General features: G+C 36.6%; 1 protein-coding gene across 5 annotated transcripts in view; it reads left to right on the forward strand.

The window, feature by feature from the left end:
- LOC150084425 (oxidation resistance protein 1A-like) overlaps positions 1-16,681 on the forward strand; it is a 250,740-nt gene that overhangs the window by 103,057 nt on the left and 131,002 nt on the right. For all 5 annotated transcript variants that reach the window (XM_090376063.1, XM_090376059.1, XM_090376064.1 and 2 more), the window contains one exon: positions 10,433-11,163. In XM_090376063.1, the coding sequence (XP_090232189.1) occupies positions 10,433-11,163 (731 nt within the window). The remainder of the gene's footprint in view (positions 1-10,432; positions 11,164-16,681) is intronic.

The following is a 16,681-nucleotide window of genomic DNA, read 5'->3' on the forward strand; positions in this document are numbered from 1 at the left end:
TATTGTTTTGTTGACCTTTATATAACATTACTATGGTCAAATTTTATTGTTAAGAATGTAACTCCTGTTTTTAGTCTTCTATGGGAATTTATTTCCCATAGACGGCTAAAATTCTTGGTGATTTCAATTTTGCAGAGGCATATTCCAATCAAGGTCCGTCTCACACTGGCCCCGACTGCTTGTTTACAGTTCATTTTTCTTAACTTCAACTTAAAACAGTAGTTTCATTCCTACATATTCATCTCATCTTCTAGACTTTATCTTTTCTAAATTTGAACTGTTTGTTTACTATGCTATACCATTAGTCTCTTCAGACTATTTGGCCTTGCAATTTCAATTCATATTGAATCTCTCCAATAGAGTGAATAATAAATCCCTTTCAAACTGCCCATCAAACTTCTTCGACTTTTAGGTCTTGTCCCAGTTACAGCAGAGGATACAATCCCTTTCTGAATTGGAATTTGATATTCGATTCTGCTGGATCCCCAGTGACATTGGGATCCTGGGAAAAGATTTGGTGATTAGACCGGGGTTTGAGGGGCTTAACTATGGTGGTGTCTGCAGCTAAATCAGCGACCCTTTATAACTCTTGGCATGGGCAGGCTGTGAAAATAAGCTGTACAAGATTAAGTCTGTAATTGAACATTGGCCGTCTAGCCTTCACAGGGACCTTAAGGAGGAAGTTGTTCTGGCTTGACTCCGCATAGTTCACAGTCATCTGATGCATGCTTTTCTGCTGAGGGCTGATGACTGTCTTATGTGTGAGAATTGTGATACCATTTTAACATTGAAACATATCGTTATTGACTGTCCAAGAATTTTAAATGCACTCCATTTGTGTTTTAGTGCTTTTAACCAAATGACTGTGTGTATAAGCCTCAGTCAGATTTTAACTGACAAAGACGTGTCCACAATTTTAACTTTTTAAAAACTACAAACCTCTATACACGTATAGAGGTTTATAGTTTGACCATCTGATTGAGCCTTATACACTCAGTCGGATTTTAACTGACAAAGACAATGTCCGCAATTTTTAACTTTTTAAAAACTAAAAACCTCTATACACGTATATAAATGTTTTTAATAAGCATTATGTATACTTCTTTTATCAGATATTTTACTTGCCTTTTAACCATTTATACATATTGATATATTACTGTTTATTTAACCTGTGTCTTATTTAAATATTGGACTTGGTGCATTATGGCCTTAGTTGCCCATCTGTCATCAAAACCAAACCAAAATCTTCAACTTTAGGCATATTTGATTAGCTTCAGATTTCTTGTGACTAGAATAATTACTTTAAAATGCAAGATCCTAATGTCACCTGTGACACTCTTTATTACAATATTTATTTGATTTTTAATAAATTTCTTATTCCTTATAAATCTAATAAAGTCTGCAGATACCCAGCCTGGTTTTCTGCTGAGCTGTTAGACTGCTAAATTTCCAACTTTAGAACTCACAGATCCTGGAAACAACTTCCTATGTATAGTACTATCTGAATTGTCTACCTTAAGAAGAAAATAGAGATTATTATTAAAACATGAAAAGAGTCTTACTTCAGCTTTATTCAAAATGCCATCATCAATAATAAAGACCTTAACCTTTTTGGATTTACCTCAAGTCTGTTAGTATTCCTACTGCCAATACTCCTAGTGGTCCATTTCCTTCTGTATTAGAATTTGCCTCTTTCTATGAAAACCTGTATCAATTAGCATCAGTCACTTATCTACTAATAATTGAACTGAAATTGAAATTTTTAGTTATCTGATTCATCTAGCTTTAAAAAAGTCTAAATTTACAAATGTTATTGGTCCTGATCAGTTACCTCTGCCATTCTGGAAACTCTTCAGAACTTGTATTATGGTGTCTGTTTAGTAACACTTGCCCATCCCATGTATTTGCTTGTTCCATGTGAACTGCCAGCAAGGCTTGAAATCTCCAGCAGTTTCTTTCCAGGCTGCTTCTTCTTTCCAATATAGAAAGCAGTACAAGGATCACTTACACCTGTGGCTGTAGTTAACTATTAGTCTTTTTGGCCCCCTTCTCTAGCTGGTAGTTTACCACACTACCTAGCACTGCTTTGATAGCATCAGCAAATACCCTTGCACTCCTTAAGTGTATCTCAATCTTGTTGAACAGTCTCTCCTGTTAACATGCATAGACGATATTGGGAAGAATTCAACCCCATGAGCCTTGCACAGTCTTTCCAGACAGAATTGATTGACAAGAAAATGTAAGAGAACACAACAAAATTAAAAAAGGCTATATCGGTAAATGACCTGCTTGAATATATTTCATTTGCTGAGGGGAATGATACATTAAACCATCATTAACCTTTTTAACTATCACATTCGCTTATAGCCATTTTAATATCACATTCTCTTATAGTTTTATTCATTCTGGTGATGTAGAAGCAAAAGCTGTGGGGTATAACCATTAGCAGTATTTTTGGGAAGTTAATTTTTTAGTTATTTTCTTTGATGGAAGTTTTTTTAGTTATCTGTTTGTTGTTTTAAGGAATATTTTAATTTATTTTTTAACGAGTCCAAAATCACTATCTTTATCACATCTAATGAACATAATACAGATTTTCAAGGCAGGTTCAGTTTTATTTTATTATTATTATTATTATTAAAAAAAGCTATTATTAAGCTATGAAGTACCAGTTTTCAAAGTTTGTAACGTAGCTATCAATAGATACATCCAGAAAAGGTGCTGTACCAATATTATTCCTAAAAGCAATTACAATAAAACAAACTTTTTTTTTTGTCAAATGCACATTGCAGTTTTATCGGATTTACGTCAGTTTTTTCCATTTCCAGTGTGGCTTCCAATTGATGAATTTCCTATATTTTGTATTAATAGATGCAATACACATTGAAGATATGAAGGGCAATCTTTTTGTTTTTCAAAAACAGTCCGTTGCAATTCTTTCAGTCATGTTTTTTATGCCAAAAAACAGTTTTGCATGCATTATTTTTTTTTGTTATTATTATTATTATATATTTTTTTTTGCCTGTATCAGGCTGGCAACGACTCTGTACTTTGTGGCTTACTGCATACTTTGCATTGCTTTAAGAATACTTTTCAAAAAAGAAAGACACACGGGAAAATTAATCAGTAAAATCTATTAATCTTGTCGAACTTCATTGGCAATTAAATTGTACTTTTAACTATACATATAACCACTTAGGTTACGTAACATAAATAATTAGTAAAAATAAATAATTAATACATAACTTGATATGGAAGTTATATAAAGGGATTTCGTAGATAACACTCGTTACTGAAACAAGTATTTCGTAGATAACACTCGTTACTGAAACATAAATATTTCGTAGATAACACTCGTTACTGAAATATAAATATAGCGTTATAACTGTGTTGGGATACAAGTTTAGGATTTAATTTTATACTGAAATTTAAATTTTATTGAAAGTAAATCGAAATCATGACTCAAACCAGAGCAGCAAAGCAAAAGGCTCAAGCTAATGGGAATGCTGTGGCTCAGGGGAGAACTGAGGGGGGCAGTTGCCCTCTGAATCACAGCCTTTTAAGATGCACTATTTGCTTGATGTTTGCGGAGCAGTCAGGTATGGGACATGATACTGCCATGGGGGATGTCTTTGTATGTGCACGATGCAAGGAGTGTAAGGAAATCAGGTGACAACTCAGCATTGTTATGGGCCTATATGAGAGCTTGAAGGACAGGGTGGATGCCCTCGAAGGATTACAAGTGAGGGGCCCATCAAGCTCTCAGCTGCCCACACCAATGCCAGAGCTTGCACTTGGCCGTCGCGCAACACAGCGGCAACCCCCCAAGGCAGAATGCGCTGGTCCCAAAGGAACTAGTAGTTGTTGGCGACTATTGTCAGGGAAACGGGAAACATCCTTTGTAAAAAGGATAGGTGGAACAAGACCAGAGTATGTCTGCCAGGGGCAAAGGTTGATGACGTTGTAGAGCGGATATCATCTTTTAAGGGCACAAAAGGTGATATAGTTGTACACGTTGGCACTAATGATATTAAGACTAGGAGACCAGTGGAATTACTTAACAAGTACAGGTCGCTGATGAAAAAAAGCCGTGAATTAGGGTTGAATTTGAAAGTGTCTGCAATTCTGCCCAGACACGATAGGAGGGAGTATATGATGAGAGCATTGTCGATCAATCCGGCCCTGGAAAGATTGTGCAAGGCTCAAGGGGTAGAATTTTTTTCAGCCTGGTCTGTACTTGTTAACAGGAGAGACTGCTTCTACAGGGATGGGATACACATAAATAGAAAGGGTGCAAGAATATTTACGGATGCTATCGAGGCAGTGTTAGGTGGGTCGGAAAACTGCTAGATTGGGGGGATACAAGGATTAATAGATTAACAGTAGCCACTGGCAGAGGAGAAAGTGATTCTTGCACTGCTTCTATTGGAATGAGCAGCAGCCTGGAAAATAAGATGCAGGATATTTCAGAGACTGCTGGGAATCATTGGGGTACAAGTAAACACATGGGTTGTGTTAGGGTGGCTAAGAGGAAGAGCAGGTGCATGTATACTTGCGTGTACACCAATGCTAGGAGTCTAGTAAATGAATTTGAGGTATTGCTCAAAACATCAAAGGCAGATATTGTTGGGATTTCAGAGACGTGGTGTCACACAGATATAAGGAATGCAGAACTGGAATTTGGGGCGTACAATGTCTACAGACAGGATAGGAAGGGAGGAGGAGAGAAACACAAAATCCAAGGAAGTGAAGCCAGTCGACATCGCTGGACAGTGCAGTGTCGAGTCAGTGTGGTGTGACATAAGCATTGGGAGATCAAAATTGAGAGTAGGAGTGTGCTATAGGCCTAATGACTCTGATGAGTATAATAAGAAACTGTACAGAGAAATAGAGTGGGCCAGTAAATCAGAGAGTCTTGTTATGGGGGATTTTAATTTCCCAGATATTGACTGGAATATGGGGGCTGGTCACTCGCACACTAGCAAGTCTTTTGTGGGTTTATTGGATGATTGTTTTCTACATCAGCATGTTCGGGAGGCAACTAGAGGGAGTAATACTCTTGATTTGATTATCAGTAGTGATTCTTCATGCATTAAGAATCTGCAGATAAATGAACCACTAGGTGGCAGTGATCAGTGTTCTGAAGTGAGATTTACTCAAAGAGGTAACTACCACTAGGGGTAAAGGGAAGGGGTATTGCTTTCGTAAAGGCAACTACGATGGACTGAGACAGTATTTAAATTCTATACAGTGGGATCAACTGATGATGTTACCAACAGCAAATTCAAAATGGGAAGCATTCAAATAACTTGTCTTGGAAGCTACTAGGCTTTACATACCAACTAAGAAATATTGTTCAAGGTTTAGGCCAAAATGGATGTCAGATGAACTAATGAGGCATATGGCAGAGAAGAAAAATGCATGGGATACATACAAATTAACACGTGACACAGAAGCCTATGATAGATACAAGTTGATCTGTAACCAAGTTTCAAAGGAGGTTAGGCAGGCGAAGGCAGATTACGAGAAATCCTTGGCAAGGGATGCAAAGAAAAACAGCAAAGAGTTCTTTACTTGTGTAAACTCTAGAAGGAAGGGGATGAATCAGATTGGTCCACTTGATATTGATGGGTCAACTGTTGATGATCCTGCTCAGTTAGCTAACAAACTAAATGAATATTTTGCATCGACATTCACACATGAGGAGTTATTCAGCGACGGGAATGCCAGAGGTGTATTCAGCTCTGGCAGTAAGCTAGAGAATCTTGTAATAACTGAGAGTAAAGTGGAGGAGAAATTGTTGAAGATAAACACAAGAAAGGCACCTGGGGTGATGGGTCTATCCAGTTATATTAAAGGAGGCAGCATAGGAAGTAAGCAAACCCTTAGCTATAATTATGAGAGCTTCCTTGGACTCAGGGGAGGTACCCATAGACTGGAGATGTGCAAATGTGACCCAAATTCACAAAGGAGGATCAAAGGCTGACACAAGTAATTATAGACCTGTGAGTTTAACTTCTGTTTCCGGAAAATTAATGGAGGCACTGGTTAAAGAAGCACTGCAGGATCATCTAGACAAGACTTCAGATATAGCTCAGACACAGCATGGTTTTGTTAAAGGGGAAGTCTTGCCTGACCAATTTGATTGGATACTATGATGCAGTCACAAAAGAACTGGATGCAGGGAATAACTTTGATATTATATACTTGGATCTTAGAAAGGCTTTTGATACTGTTGCACATCGAAGACTGCTGCACAAATTGGAGCAGTGTGACATTGGAGGCAAATTGCTGCTATGGATAAAGGGGTGGTTGAGGGGGAGAAGACAGAGACTGGTAATCAATGGACACTGCTCATCGTGGACTAATGTTATTAGTGGAGTCCCTCAGGGTTCAGTATTGGGTCCTTTATTGTTTTCTGTATTTATAAATGATATTGATGATGGTATATCAAGCTTAATGTCCAAGTTTGCAGACGATACGAAGGTTGGCAGGGTTGTCAAGGACACTACTGACACTATGCTGCTGCAACAGGATCTGAAAAGGTTGAGCAGATGGGCTGAGAGGTGGCAAATGAAGTTTAACATTGACAAATGTAAAGTACTACACATGGGAAACAGCCCCAGAGCAATGTATCAACTCTGTGGTACTACACTGACAGTGGTAGAGAATGAAAGGGACTTGGGGGTGGTTGTGCAGGCAGATATGAAGTTCTCTGAGCAGTGCAGACGGGCTGCAAGAGTAGCTCATGGAGTATTGTCAATGATATACGGGAATTTTTCCAGCAGGGTTAAGGAGGTGATTATTCCCTTGTATAAGGCAATGGTCAGGCCACACCTCGAGTACTGTATACAGGCCTGGACGCCTCATTTCAAGAAGGATGTAGAGCTGCTGGAACGTGTGCAGAGAAGAGCAACAAGATTAGTGAATGGAACAAAGGGGTGCTCTTACGAAGAAAGGCTTCAGTTTTGCAAATTACAGTGTCTGGAGACTAGGCACCAGCAAGGTGATCTGATAAAGGTGTACAAAGCCTTGAATGGTTTGAGCATGGTCAATGCTGATGGGATTCTTCCTCTTGCTCGGAATAATCACCTGAGAGGGCATAAGTTCAAATTGAGGAAAGACAGATGTAGGATAGATGTGCGGAAATTTGCCTTTAGCCAGCGGGTGGTTGGTAGGTGGAACAGACTTCCATCCCTTGTCGTGGAAGTTTGATAGCCTAAATAAGTTTAAGGCTCAGCTGGCCAGGTATTTTGAACGAACAGAGGGGTGAAGTGGAAGTGGTTTTTTTTATTTTTTTTTACTTTATTTTTATTTATTTATTTTTTGGCTGATGCTGCATAAGTTTGCTTTCTTGCATCAAATGCCTCTACTAATGCTAATGTTTGAAACAAAAGGTTTTCAATATTTGTTTTGAAAGAGGACAGAGACTGCATGTGATTCTCATTTGTTAACGCCAGTATTAGTTGTACTGTTGCAGTGGTTAATCTTCAACAGTTTTCTGATTACTGTTTTCATTTTATTTAATAATAATAAGGTTCTTTATAGACTTAAATTATGTACATTCGTGATTCCGTACACAGATAACCCAGAATCTACCAATAAATTGTCTCTACGAGTGGACAAACTTGTATTTCGTTAACTAATGAAACAGTACTAAAATAGAAGTAATATTTACAATAAATATGACATTCAGAACTGAGCTTTCTGATTCTTCTCATCATTACATAGTTCATCCCAGTTCGAAAACATTTCTTTTCCAATTTCAATACAACACTTTGCCTTTATTTCTTTCCTGGAGTAGTCTTTTAATGACGTGTTGTAAAAGGGAGGCCTCCTTTCCACTTCACAGATAAACTCCTCTGTGTCAAATATCGTCTTTCCCAAAGTATCATAAACAAACCAATTAAGGCCAACCACCCCATGTATGAGGAGAATGTCTCCTCAGGCTATGCAAATGCCAAGATGTACCGCTTGTAATGCATCTGAAAGTGTTGGCAGGCGTTTTATGCCAGCTTACATCGTCCTGTGCGGCATTTGAAGTGCTCATCTAGTTTGCATTCCTTTACCCTCTGCTTCCTGTAAAACTGGGTGTTGGAAGTTATTCCCGACACTGCACTTAGAGTGCTCGTTTAGTATAGCCCCTAGAATTAAATTTAACCTTAGACAATGTGGCTCATACCCTCCCATTCTCTCTTCCTTGGAACATCATTCCACATACGTGCGACTTACACTTTAATGAATGGAATAAATCTACTTTACATAGAGAATTTATTGCAATTATACCATGCAGCAGTGTACCAGTTTCCCAACTTCGTCGTACTACATACTGATGGATCAAAGAATGATGTCCACATTGGAATTGCTGCAGTTTTCCCAAACATCACATTAGCATATCAGTTGTCATGTGAGTTGAGTATATTCTCTGACCAACTAATAGCAATTCAGGTTGCATTGAATCCTTTGATATTAAAAACAGCATGCTTTTCTCAGATTCTTTAAGTGCACTTCAAGCACTAAAAAACACCATAACATCACTCCCCCAGTTGTAAAAGAAATAATCACCTCTTTGCATACATTATCTGAACTTGGGAGAAACATACACTTCTGCTGGGTCCCAGGACATATGGCAATTCCTGGGAATGAACTAGCGGACAGTGCTGCCAAATCAGCTAACCTACCATCCAACAACAATTGGAAAGTCCCTCATGAAGATTATAGACCAATAATCCAGAAAAATGCATATGCCAGTGGCAGTTATCATGTCAGCAACAGCTTTAACAATAAGCTTCAAAATATTAAATCAAATCTTGAGTGATGGCCTTCAAGATTCAGTTCAATTCGACAGCAGGAGGTAATATTAGCCTGTTTGAGAATAGGCCACACTAACATTACTCATTGTTATCTCTTAAGAGGGGAGACTCCCCCTCAGTGTCATCACTGTAACCCTACACTTTCCGTGAAACATATCTTTGTCCAATGCACAAAATATGCAAGAGAATGCCAGAGCCTTTTCACTACTGACATAATGTGAAAGACCTCCTTACACTTGCTTCAATCTTGGGTAATAAAATAAATGTCTCAAACATCATTACTTTTCTCAAAATGATTAATATATATCACCTCCTTTAGCTAATAAAAAAAAATATATAATTTTTTAGTCCTAGTTATGAAATTATCCCTACCTGCAAGAAATAACATCTATACTTACCATTTATATGGCGCTATGGCCATAGATGCTGATGTGCCAAAAAAAATCTCCAATCAAAGTAGTTTCATCCTAATGATATGGAAGTATTCCATTTGGCTACTTTTGGAAGCATTGCTGGAACATTATAAAATCTATCATTTCAGCTTTATTTTGATTTTGAGGAAGAGAAAAAATAATGGGAGGCAAGGTTGTTTTCCCACAAGGATTTTTTGGTCAAAAATTCTTGAATTAAGAGAGGTGTGCGTGCATGCTGGAGCTTGGAGATACCATCTGCCATTTTCCAACAGCTGATGGCCTTGGCTCCTATTTTTTGTTTTCACATGTCTTGACTAAACTTTTATTTAATATTTAAACAAAATTGGGGCAGGACAAATGTTATTTATTTATTTATTTTTTTTTTTTTTTTGATTCATATCAATGCACCCATGTTACATCACATTCAATAATACAATTGATGAAATTGAGGTTCATTTCTTTTTTGCCCTTTACTGCTATTAACTGAATGTTTGGTTCATTATTCAATAATCATGAAACAGATTTTGCTGATACTCAATAAATGTAGATATCTTATCCCAGTAGAAGTATCCCCATATCCTTACAGAACCAGAAATAAAGTATGAAATGGCAGTGTTTGGGGAAAAATGGAAAGACTTGTTATTTGCTTGTCTTCTCTGTTTGTTGGGTGTGTGTGCACATGCATACCAGCAGTTAGTAGTTTACACAAAGGCTCACTTTATTAGTGGTTGCAAATAAAGAACATTTTTGCATTAAAAATTATTGATGCAGCTTGCAGGTATCTGTAAGATACACAAGATTTGGACTTGCTAACTAGTTGAAGTTGGTCAGTTTTGACAAACTAAAGTAAATAGATTATTTGACTATCAAAAATTAAAGTTATAATATATACTCAAAAGATGTGTTAGCTATGCAATTGTAGCATGTTTCCTGCCAAAGTTAACTTTGGTTTTCTTCAGAAGACTGGTGCTAAATGTTTTTTGTATGTTTTTTAAATATGCAGTTAAAGCTTGTGGCATGCATAGTATAATTTAAAAAAATAATAAACTTGTTAAGATGTGATATGAGTATTTCCTACAACTCATATGTAGATGTAGAAAATTATTGTTATAATGAGAGTAAACTAAAATTAATTTCTTGGATTGAGAGCATTTTATACATTGAGAAATATTTTTATATCACTAAAAGTACTTTTATTCTTTTCAGTGAGAATACTGTAAAAACAGAAGTATTTCACTCAAGGAAAGCTACTTTTCCCAAAAGTGAGTCACATGACAATATGAATTCCGTGAATGAAAATCCATGTTTAATTGAAAAACTGGTTGACTCCAAAAGTGATGTTTCAGTTGCTTCTCAAAATAGTGGACTTCTGGAAAATATAAGATCACATATATGTGACTTGGAATGTATTTTTGAAGAGAAACATCATGATGAGCTTGATGAACTAATAAGAGAAAAGGAGAACTGTGAGTGCTCAGATGACAAAGATAGAAATAAAGAGGTTTTTTCACAAAATAAGGAAGAGTGTGTAAATAAAGGAAGTGGCAGGCAAAGTACTAGTGGATTTGCAGAAAAAGAGCACCCGATAACAATTAAAAATTTTAGTAAACTTGATTCACCTGATGGCCATTTAAATAGCATGAATGAAAACAAAATACTATATCCTAATATCAGATGTTTGGGCTATTTATCACAGTCACTACCTTGTGAATTTCCTGAAAAACAGATGTTATTCAACATGCAGAAGAGACTCTCACTTCCCACATATTCAAGTAATCAGCATGTGCAGATGGTCACAAAGCCACTGTCATTAAATCAGAGTGAAAAACAGAACACGAAAGAATCTGTTAAAAATGAGACTGATTCCTGCAAGCTAAATCGTATTGAATACAAAAATATGGTTGATGAAAATTTAGATTTATTCAAATCTTTAGAAGGTAAGTTTCATTTCTGTACAATACTGTATAAATATGTCATGAAAATCTAATTATGCTTAAGTTTCAATAAAATTCTGAACCTGTGAGTTATTGATTTAAGAAAGCCAAGTAAAAATTGTTTTATTTATTTATTTACTCAGTTAGTACTGTGTAGCTTCACCCTGGTACAGCAGTATATGCTAGTGGGGTAGCTGAAACAAGAAATAACATGAAAATAAAATATAAAGGGAAGAGTGAAATACATAGAATGAATTATATACAGTATAAATTGACATTTGTGTGGGTGGCAGCACCCTAGATGTCACTAGACTAAGATTATGGGCTGGAACTCATTAGTTGGTAGGTTTACTGAAAAATGGCATCTCTGTTGTCCTTTTGGCTCAAAGTTACTCAGTCAGTGCCAAGCTGGTTCACGAAATTTGTCGTATTGAACAGGAACATCTGTTATAGGCATCTGAGCTGGTTATAATTGCAATGTGGCAGCCTTTCCTCAGTTCTGTATGCTATCTTTTGACTGTGAGGAAATTTCCTTTGAGGGCAGGATAAGTTGTTGTGATAAAGGACAATCAGAATCTGTAAAAAAATGTAAAAGAGCAAAAATAAAATATCTTAAGGTATGGTATGGTATGGTAAGGTAAGGTAGACCACTCTTAATCAAATGGGCATTTCATCTTTGGTTTGTGATATACAGTGCTCAGATTGCAACACAGAATATGTGGACAAGTTGCAGAGTTGTTTAAAAAATGGAATAAAGGAGCACTTATTATTCACATGTTTGATTATGCAGTTTCAGTAATGCAGATTCTAGAAGCTCAGTTTCTCGATTAGTTATGCAATTATCAGGATTATCAATGTAGCGTATTGATTTGTGAAAAATATAAATGCCACAGGTTCCTCCATGAACCGCATTAATGGGGAAATGGATATGTTGGTAAACACTTGGTACTGGAAACAGTTATTATATGGCATGACAAGAAAAGGCAAAGAGCTAAATATAACAACTGATACACAGGAAACTGTTGCATGATTTATTAAAATATGTATGACAGCCTCAAAAAAAGATGCCTCTAGACAAGGGTAAGAGCTTGTGAAAGCTTTGGCAGTTGAACTTTATTGTATGATTTTTTACAAAATCATAAATTCTTTTCCATATTAAGCAGTTTCATGATGTTTCTGTTATTAATATTTATTGCACTATTGGATTTTTATATGTTTGCATTTTATTTTTATTATATTATTTTGCATTGGAACAATAGCCATAAGATGTAGGAAATCTAGGAGTTTGTTCACTATGAGATATTTTGTCATGATTTTTTAAATGGATATTATTCTTGCTAATAAACATTCCTAAGAACTTTTCTTGTATTTTGAACGTTTTTAATAATGGTGTAGATTCCCCCCCCACATCATGGATTAAAATCAGCCATTAAAATTAACGAGATCTCATTCCTTCTGAATATTTTAATAGCTCTTGTGAGTTGTTAAACATCACATTGTGCCACCGACAACTCCCACCTATCTCAATTGCATCTTACTCCAACTTCATGCAAAATTTTATATTAATTTTTTGGTCTAAAAAAGCCACTTATTTTTTATTAAGAAATGAAAAAACATTCACCACCTATTACTTTGCTGGTTGGTGCTTTGCATATTGTTAATGCATGGTTAAATATTTCAGAACATACCTTCACAAGTGACATCGTCAGTCATAATGTAAAGGGTGCATGAAAGAATCAGTCTACTTAGTTCATAGTTGTATTCTTAGTATACATTTTCAGAATGTGTACACTAATGATAGTGAGAGTCAGTTAAAGGATATTCTACATGTTTGTTTATTTCTGTATTAATCCTTTTACTTAAGTATATTTGCCATTATCATCTATTCGGCATTTCACCAGATTTCCTTCCTTTCTGTACACCTAATTTTATTACATAAAATGATGAGAGCTAACCCAGGCAATTTTTAATTAAATTTAATCTTAATTTGTACATTTGTTCTTTATTTGTTTTCTGTTTTTGACACTAACCTTTGTAATTTTTGATATTGAATTATTAAAAACTCCTAAAATAGTTCTTGCTCCATTCCTCCTTGACCTGCCCTGAGAAGATACCTACCAAAACACCATGCCATTTTTTTTCTTTCATAAGTTCTCTACCTGCAATTGCAGTACTTCTAGTTGTTTTATTTCCTATATTTCCAGTTCCTGTTTTTGAGTTTCAGTTTTCAGGTTTGAATGCAATATGCAATATACTTAATTGTTATCTTAATGTCTAAGCAGAGGTATATTTTGCATTGTAGTATAATGTTTGCAGAATATCCAGTGTGATGTACTCTGTCTGTGAATAACTGTGGTAATTAAGTCTTTAGGGTCTGGAGATAAGCGGAAAATTGAGCTCTTCATCCTGTTAGAGTAAAATCTGTATAATTTCTAAAAGGGATCACCCAAATTCTTGGACATTTATTTAATGTTAGGACAAGTATGAGTTGTGTTGCGCAGGCCTTTTCTCTCTTAAAGTGTGTGCTTGCCAATGTTCCAAAGCTTCTCGGTCATGATGTGATATGTTAGTTGGTCAAAATTAGCTGGAAACTAAATGGTCTCTGGCAAGAATGAACACTAATATTTGCATCATATGATTGTCTAGCAGTTTAAATTAGGACAAAGATCTTGTGTTCTGAAAACTTACCCAGATGGACGTTGAGCAAACCTGCAACATTGAAGATCGCGTTGTGATTTTCACCTTTGGCTCCTTTCTATTTGATTGGAACCCAAAGCGCTGCCTTAACTATGGTTTTTTATCAGTAATCCATTCAAAGAATTATGTGTCATCAGAGAGTAATCATGAGGCAAATTAGTGAACACAACAGTTTAATACAGCTAAACAAGTTATACATACAATTAAGCAAAAGATATTAGTTAAGTATATAGTTCAGTAGCCTCAGGCTTTACAATTTTACATTTTTGGGGAAACTAACTTAATGTTGTTATAACATTTGGTTAGTAAGGTTTGATGTGTTCTTCGTGTGGTTACATGGAATCCACTCTTGGCCTTCCTACATGGAACATACAAAGATTGTAAAACACCAGTAAAACACATACGTTTCACCATGACAATTGTAATGTGACAATTATAGTGTCAGATAGCCCTATAAATTGGATTTAATATGTTAAACATAATAGCCACCATACTTTGTGTATAAATTCTTATGATGAGAGAGGTTTGTATGATAGAATACAATAATAGGGTAAATTTGCCTTTGGGCTGTATAGTTCGGTTTAGAATTAGACAATGAGGGTTGACTTACCAGAATTAATCTTCATAGTCTCCGGGGGTCATCGTTCCGGGGTGGTGGTTCATAATCGATTTCTTTCCTCTTCTCTCACTTCTCCCTCTTCCTTTCAAAAATGAAACTACGTGGTCTCTCTATCAGTGACTGTACTTCTCCTTTTCTTTTCGGCTTTCCCTTCTCTTTTTGCTTCAAGACCCGCAACCTAGGTAACAGCAGCACAACAAAAAAGCAACAACCCCCTTACTCCCCTATCTCTCGAATATATATCTGTCCCCTCTTTTGTTTACCCCTCCTGCATTACTCAGGTTGGTTTCAACGGATCAAACAACAACTTTGGGACTATTGATTTCAGAGATCTGCTCCCATAAAACATTCGATTTATGGAGGTAGTAATGTTGAAACTTTATTTTGATAGGGTTGTGCCTTCAGACTGGACAAAGGCCAGAACGGTCACAAAGTTCGTCCACTTCCGCACAAGGGATTTACAAATAACAAACATCCAGTGGATGTCTTATTCCACTTACACCATAAGTGTTATTCAGAAGATGTAGCTTCACATTCTTACCCAAGAGTCACGCCCTTTTGCTGTCTTTGTCAACAATGTGGCCCGACGCCGGTCCATTCCGATTGGACAAATGACCTCCAGCTGCTACATAGCAGGCGTCCGGCGGAGGGCTGACGCTCCACAGGTGTGGCTCCCACTGCATGTGCAAAATCAAAAGTAATTCCACCTTCTCCCTGTGAAGATGGTATTCTATGACAGATACAGCACAGTGACAGAAGTATGGGGCGCTTGTTCTCTCCATGAACGTACTGTCATAAGTGAAAATGGCTGGATTTTCACAGTTGGTAATTAATTTATACATTCTCTCTGACTTGAATTAAAAAAAAAAACATTTTAACAGATAATTTAAAAGATTGAATTGTATAGGCCAAAACAATTTTTTGGGCTAAAGCCTCAAACTATATACAAGTTTCTTAGTACAAGCGAATAGGTTAGTGCCATTGCATCATATTTATATGTAGTGAACTACCGAAGTAGAAAATTGGCATCATTTTAATTATATCTCATATTGTGAAGACTTTCACAATGAGTTGCCATTATATTCCACTACCTCAAATAAGTAACACTTCAGTAATGGAGAAGACTAATGTTACATTAGTCCTGTCCATTGGTGAAGCGTTACTTATTTCAGATAGTGCATTAGCAAAAGCATACGATGCAAGAAAGCAAGCTTATGGAGCATAGCCAATAAAAAATAAACAAAATAAAAATTTTAAAAAACCTGCCCATTTCACCCATCTGGTCACTCAATGTTTGTCTAGTTCAGCCTTAAATTTATTTAACCTATCAACTTCCACAACAACAGATGGAAGTCTATTCCAGCAATCAACTACCCGTGGGGTAAAGGCAAACTTTCGCACATCTTTTCTACAACTGTCTTTCCTCAATTTGAATCTATGCCCCCTCAGGTTCTTAATCTGAGCAAGTGGAAGTATCCCACTTGCTCAGAGTAGGCCAGAAATCAGAGATTTTTATAATGGGGGATTTTAATTTCCCAGATATTGACTGGAATTTGTAGGTTGGTCACTCACACACTAGCAAGGCTTTTGTGGATTTATTGGATGATTGTTTTCTACATCAGCATGTTAGGGAGGCAACTGGAGGGAGTAATACTCTTGATTTGATTATCAGTAGTAATTCTTCATGCATTAAGAATCTGCAGATAGAGGAACCACTAGGTGGCAGTGATCACAGTGTGCTGAAGTGGGATTTACTCAAAGAACTCAAATTTACTCAAATGCTTATGTTACACCAAACTGACTCGACACTGCACTGTCCCGCGATGTCGACTGGCTTCACTTCCTTGGATTTTATGTATTTCTTAACTAATAGCATAACCGCTCCTCCCTTCCTATCCTGTCTATCCTTTCTGTAGACGTTGTACTCCCCAAATTCCAGTTCTGCATTCCTTATATCTGTGTGACACCACGTCTCTGAAATCACAACAATATCTGCCTTTGATGTTTTGAGCAATACCTCAAATTCATCAAATTTATTTACTAAATTCCTAGCATTGGTGTACACGCAGGTATACATGCACCTGTTCTTTTCTTAGCTACCCTAACACAACCCATGTGTTTAGTTGTACTCCAATGATTCCCAGCAGTCTCTGAAATATCCTGCATCTTATTTTCCAGGCTGCTGCTCATTCCGATAGAAGCAGT

This window comes from Mastigoproctus giganteus, chromosome 6 (genome assembly GCF_048544385.1).
Source record: "Mastigoproctus giganteus isolate SK-2022 chromosome 6, ASM4854438v1, whole genome shotgun sequence".
In the NCBI taxonomy this organism is placed as follows: domain Eukaryota; kingdom Metazoa; phylum Arthropoda; class Arachnida; order Uropygi; family Thelyphonidae; genus Mastigoproctus; species Mastigoproctus giganteus.